This window comes from Hyposmocoma kahamanoa, unplaced genomic scaffold (genome assembly GCF_003589595.1).
Source record: "Hyposmocoma kahamanoa isolate Upper Pololo Valley unplaced genomic scaffold, ASM358959v1 66, whole genome shotgun sequence".
Classification (NCBI taxonomy): domain Eukaryota; kingdom Metazoa; phylum Arthropoda; class Insecta; order Lepidoptera; family Cosmopterigidae; genus Hyposmocoma; species Hyposmocoma kahamanoa.
This window is the reverse complement of record NW_020653854.1, coordinates 7976621-7982880: the sequence shown is the minus strand read 5'-3', so window position 1 is coordinate 7982880 and position 6260 is coordinate 7976621. Positions and strand designations below refer to the sequence as shown.

At 37.2% G+C, this 6260-nt stretch overlaps 1 protein-coding gene across 1 annotated transcript; it reads right to left on the bottom strand.

Moving 5' to 3' along the window:
• Positions 1 to 428: 428 nt before the first annotated feature.
• On the bottom strand, positions 429 to 4293 carry LOC113231708 (cytochrome b5-related protein-like). Its single transcript, XM_026466187.1, has 5 exons — positions 4042 to 4293; positions 3268 to 3671; positions 2674 to 2862; positions 1836 to 2066; positions 429 to 1680 (listed from the first exon to the last, which is right to left on the bottom strand). The coding sequence occupies exons 1-5, from the start codon at positions 4291 to 4293 to the stop codon at positions 1398 to 1400; spliced, it is 1359 nt and encodes a 452-aa protein (XP_026321972.1). The 3' UTR covers positions 429 to 1397.
• Positions 4294 to 6260: the final 1967 nt, after the last annotated feature.

The window sequence follows — 6260 nt, the reverse complement described above, 5'->3', positions numbered from 1 at the left end:
GGCTGAGGTTCCACCCCTATGTCGTGGATATTCCAAGAATTCATACGAGGCGTTTCGCTTCCACATTTATAAGGCTGTGGAGTGGAATTTCCTGCCTGCAGACTTGTCCTGGACGTTATAACTTGGACCTTTTCAAGGCAAGAGTGAATAGGCATTATTTAGGTGTGAATGCTCCATCGTCGACTACATCGTCACTTTCCGTCAGGTGAGATGGAAGTCAAATGCGCACTTATTTTATGATAAAAGGAAATAAAAAATTTTTTGAACCATAAACACCTCAAGTCATTGTTGTCTAATAAAAAAAGGTATAAAGTAAATGAAGTTTTATTTTTATTGCATTAAGACAAAGTTATGTACTTTTTATTTACTTTTTGTTGTTAATTATGATTTGTATCATTTAAAACGCTCAGTAGATATTCAAAAAAGTAAATAGTCAATTATTTATCGTCACGTGTTCATTTCAACAATATGTTCTTGTATTTTCTTGACTGTCGGAATTAAAGCAAAACTGTTAATTCTTGTGTTATCGCCATCACCAAATGTATCTTTATATACATACACTCCCTCCTTTTCCCCTTGGGGAAACCAGAATTGACAGTCTTATAAAAACAATTCTTCGTTAAAATAGAAAAAAAGTAAGCAAGAATCTTTCGACATAGTTGCTGTCTATGTCACACTGCTGATTCTTTAAAATAATGCAAGTATTGTACAAAGTAACAATACAGTTGAAAAGTGATGTTTATTTCTTCTTAGTACCCAAGTATTACAGATAAGATAATTATAATTATAAATAGATTATCTGCTAATGTTCACTTACATAAAATTTAATTATAAGCAGCATACGATCTTGTTGGAAAACGTTGTTGACAAAATTATCTTTTTTAAGAATTATCTTAAAGGAGTGATCACACTTAGGTCGTTTCCTTATTTTTCGGTGCGGTAATGGTGCGGCATCTGCTCGCTCGGTATACGCAGTATCGAAAGCTTACCGAGCCCTTATATTTCAATGTGCGCTTCCTGATCAATGACAAATCAGAAAACAGCCTTATTGACACGGAATCGCATTAAGCCGGTCAAAAAAATCTTTGTATCCATGAAATGCGACCTAAAAAGGCGTTACGCGTTTCGCGTCGACGACAGTCCGAGCAGAAGCCAAACGCGCAACTCTTTTCGCTCTTATTGCAAGGACGTAAATCTTTTTCCGACCGGCTCAAGCCAATTTCGCGTCAATAAGTGTGGTAACTCCCTTATTAGTGTAGTCAAAGTACTTGTCAACTATTTGACATAATAAAAAGAAACAGCCCATTTATGGTTAAACAAGTTAATTTTCAACTTTATATATTTTTAATAAACAATAAACCCTAAGAAATTAAAAAATTTAAAATTTAAAATAAACCCTAGTTATCGACAAGAACGTTAGGCTCTGTTTTCAAAGTCTGTTGAATTTGTCCAATAAACAAGTCAAGAGATGAAGTCATTCTGAAATTAGCCCTGAATTTCTGGCAATTATTCAAGAAGACTGGATGAAGGTATGGCAACACTGCATGATCCAATGTCGGGAAGAGATGGTGTAGGGCATGTTCGCCGAAGAAAGTCAACACTTTGAAAAGATTTACATTAATATCTGTTCTATCCATGACGGCTTCCAACTCATGCATACCCCAGTCAGGTTCAGGATCCCTGAAAACCGTATAATGTTCATTTTGTATACCTGCCCTGTGTAAGATTTTCATTAATTTTTTTGTCTTTGCCTTTACCAATATATTCGGAGATACATATATAGAAAACTGTGACCTAAGGAGAACAATATAAAAATGATAGTATATTATTCCTACCTGACTTGATCGCCATCCTTAAATATCTTCGGATGATGATGTGCGGCAGTTGATCCGATCCAAAAGAAAATAAAACTACCGGTGCAGAGGATCCATAACCACATGACAATTGTTTCATACAGAGTAGCACCACTAGCAACATACATCCATATTGGGAGAAGAAAACCGACAGCATCATGCCAACGGTAATGATCTTTGAAGAAATTTTCCATTGTAAAATTTCTTAAAAATCTGCAATGATAAATATGTTTGATCGACACTTCGACATTCCAAATAAAATTTACAACCCATGGCCATAGTATAAAAAGACTAGTATGGTAATTCCATACAAACGCAGTAGCGTTGCTCCCATGAGTGTGCGCCTGTCGCGTGCCGTGTACGCATGTACACATTTGTATAAGCTCGCGATGCGTTCGCATTGCATAGCGCTGGTCATTCCATGCATCTTTCATTGTTATGTGAATGTGTGCGTCCGGACACAGCGCGCGGCGGGCATGCATACATGTAAGCCGCACTGCTACGTTTGTATTCAGTTACCATACTTACCTTATTATACAACCGTAACCATAGGACCTGTGAAAAGCCCAAAACGTAAATTTCTTTGAAACAACAAATATACCCGATTTAGATCCGAAAAAAATAGTTCTATTGTCAATCGCGATTACCTTAGGCATTTAAACCTATCAAAACCTTCATGACACAAGTTAGGTACAAAGAAAAAATGATGCAAAAATATTCAATAAGATATGAAAATGAAGTAAATTGACTTATAGATGCATGTTGAAAGTTGTACCAAAACAAGAACATGTAGTCATAAACACAATACAAATTTACTCACCTTTTGATAAAATTGAGGATAAATCCGAAAGGAAACGCAATCAATTCAAACAAAAAAGCAAATTTATAAGTCATAGGCACATTCTTTCGAGGATTCCACCAAACTATTGGTTCAAAACCACTGACTTCGAGATCCATTAGAGTGTTAGGATATAAATGATGAGATAGAGCGTGTGATACTCTGAAATCCCTGAAATATAGACAACATATTTTATCTTTTTTTATGACACCAAGTGACGGTACATACAAGTCGTGCGCGTAGTAGTAATCGATACGCCTGTCTATAACAGTGGATTGCCACTCACAGCTTTAAATCAGAAAGATCTGAAGGGCACTGCCACTAAGCCCGTCACCCTAAAACTTAAACTGGCAAGTCTCATGTGCCTGTAATTTCACTAGTACCCTTCTCGCCGAAACACAGTAATACACAAACTACCGCTTGGCGGGAGAAATGGGTAAGGTTGTCCCTGGGCAAACTTTTTCGCAAGAAGCTTGACTTACTACATCCAATTATCTTTAACACATTCGTAATGTTAACTAGCTGTTCCAACAAAAAATTATCCATTCATAAAAATTACATGAAAGTCAAAGTTACCTGTAAGACCACATGGTGAAATTGAACAAGTACATTCTCCAGTTGTTCCTCCTATGAATATAGTTATGTGCATTCACAGTTAACCAACTCAAAGATAAGGAAGCCACCAAGTATGCAACATTAACAACCAAGTTGTGCTTAGCCCAACAGGCCAATGCCGACGACAATAGCAATGTCGCAAACATTCCATCAGTAATCATATCAGCATATTTGGGAACATGTGATGGAACTTTTCTTAGTTCTTCTACAACTTCTCTCTTTAGTGTTTGATAAAAACCGTCTTCTTTAAATGTAAATGGTGAATTTCGTGGCGTCTTTGCATTCCTAACGTAAAATTTTTCAAGCATTTTCTCTACATGAGGGCTTAAATGATGGCACATAAATGCTTCAGTTATATCTGTACCCTGTAATCGCAAAAACATAATAAGCCACCTTTTGTACTTAATTTAAGTAAACAAGACCATTTGCTATCAAACGTATTTTGTTTAGAGATTTAACGAATTAGCGTTAATTAGTTCTTATGCATAACACATTTAAATACCACTCTTTTTGCATCCCTGTTTGAACCTTAAGTTAAATAGTTTTATATTTCAATGTAGATAAATAAATCTTTATTACCATTATTATTATTTATTATAGCATTCTTATATAGTACATTATTCATTTTAGCGCTGCAAAGTTTATTTTCCATTTTGTTCCAGTTTGTGAACCATTTAGATCAACAATTCTTTCTAAAACTTCCAAAGAAAACAGGCAATTAGTATAATCGATTACCTTAGTGAGTTCCAACCACTCGGCTCCTCCGGGATGCCTTTTAACAAAATCATTCAAATCGTAAATTCCATTGTTTACGCGCCACAAGCCTTCCGCTCCGTCATCCATGGCTTTTCCTGTGAGCCATTGTACCGGGTCCTTAAAGCCTTCATCTCTAAGAGAAGGGTACTTCAATTGAGGAAAACTAACGTGAGTCTTTTTCTCTTCAGCTCTTTTTTGGGCAATCAAGAGGTATTCCTCTTTGGGGGCCATCCTTTCTTTGCTTTGTTACTAAATATTCTGTACAGATATTTTAGATCGTTAAATGACAAACTATTCACGTTAGTTGCACGCGTCTTTATACTACGACGCCGTATACTATATAAGTACAAATAATTATGGTTGTTCTACTTGTATAATATCTCAGTTCACAAACCTTTGCACTCAATGTTGATATCACTGTGACTGAGCACTTAATTTAAATAAACAAGGCAATTTGCTACCACACATATTTATTTTATAAATTTTGGATTAGAGTTTATTTTTACTAACACTCTTCGTTAATCATGAGCCAATTTCAAAAAAAGAAGCAATTCTAAATTCGTCGCTTTTTTGTGTGTATGTTACTTGATTACTTCGACATTTGTGAATCGAATTCGATGATTATATTTTTGTTGGAAAAAGAGTACCTCAGTAATGGTCTCATTTAAATTTACAGAAAACATTCCACCTCTAACGGTAGCAAATTAGGAGATGAATCCAGTTTATTGGCCTTTACCTACTTTCCATTAACCAATTTGAATAAAACTTGGCAAAGAGATATAATTCTACAAATTTTTGTGGTGGGTTATGTTTTGTACAAAAAAATTATAAGTATTTTAGTTCATATTTCGATAATTCCAGGATTTCTTTGCCTAATTTGAGAGACAATTTTCAAAATTTAAGTATACGAATATATTAACCTAATATGTTATTTAATATTCAAGTATCGAGAAAAAATATTTAATAATTCACGATATCTGACGGAAATTAAGCAGGATAGACTGAGCTAAGGATGATACGTTTATAGCATAGATGAATTTCTCATTTGTTTTTAATATTTTAGTCTAATTTTTCTAATATAATTGACGTTAATTAAGACAGATAACATGATTTTCGAGTTCTTCAGTTTCGAGGTCTTTGTGAAAGTGTTGGTCCAAGGAAGTACTGCCACCTTAACTATTTCTGCCGCCAGGCAGTAATGTGAGCATTACTGCGTTCCGGTTTGGAAGGGTTAAGGGTGTTGGTGAAATTACAGGTATATGGACCTGGCGCTATGGCAGTGACCCTAAGATCTTTGGTACACTTTAGTCTCTTAGTATCATTGCAACTGTTATGAATAGGCGTGTCGCTTACCATCAGGCGCATGACTTGTTCGTCCCCAGGTGTCATAAAAAAATCTGTTGTAAGTCAATGTGTTTCACATATATTTTACTGTAAATGTAAATGTGCCAGACAACCACACCAATTGCCTGGTCTCAAACTAGGGAATTCCCTGTACTCTGAATAGCCAATGAACGGAAATTACTTTAGGGCACTTGCTAGAACACGTAGACCAGAAGCAATAAAGAAAAGTTTATTTCCCAAATTGATCCTAACGGGAATCGAACGCAGGACCTCCGCATCCAGCAGCCATAGCGAAAACCGCTCACAGTTCGGTGGTCACAGACTTCCTCCACGCTCTCCATAAGTTTCTCTATGTAGCCCTCTAGCTGATGACAACTAAGAGCGGCTACCTGCTCTACTGGTATCGCGAGCAGTTCGAGATTCTCACGGAGATCCCGACGGAAGTGCGACCAGTCCGCTTTTCTGGTGTCGTATTTCCGTGTGGCAGATATCGGTCGTGGACCCTCGCAGGCAGCTGTCACAAACTGAAAGGTGATGGCCAGACAACTGAACCATTGTCTGATCCACCCTCTAGTTCGCGACTTTATCCAGCAACGCCTCCGTCACCAGGGTTACATCGATAATGCTCGTAAAACATCTACCACCACGGAACACTTCGAAGGTAGGGATGACACCTTGGTTCGCGACGTGCAGCCTCGACGACGACAGAAACTCCAAGAACTCGCGGCCTCTGTTGCTATCCTCCGAGCTACCCCACCAAGTGCTCTTGGCATTGAAGTCACCACCGATAATGGTTCTAACGGCGGAGACTGTCGCCTCACCGAGCACATCGGACGCATTTTTTTTTTGAACTC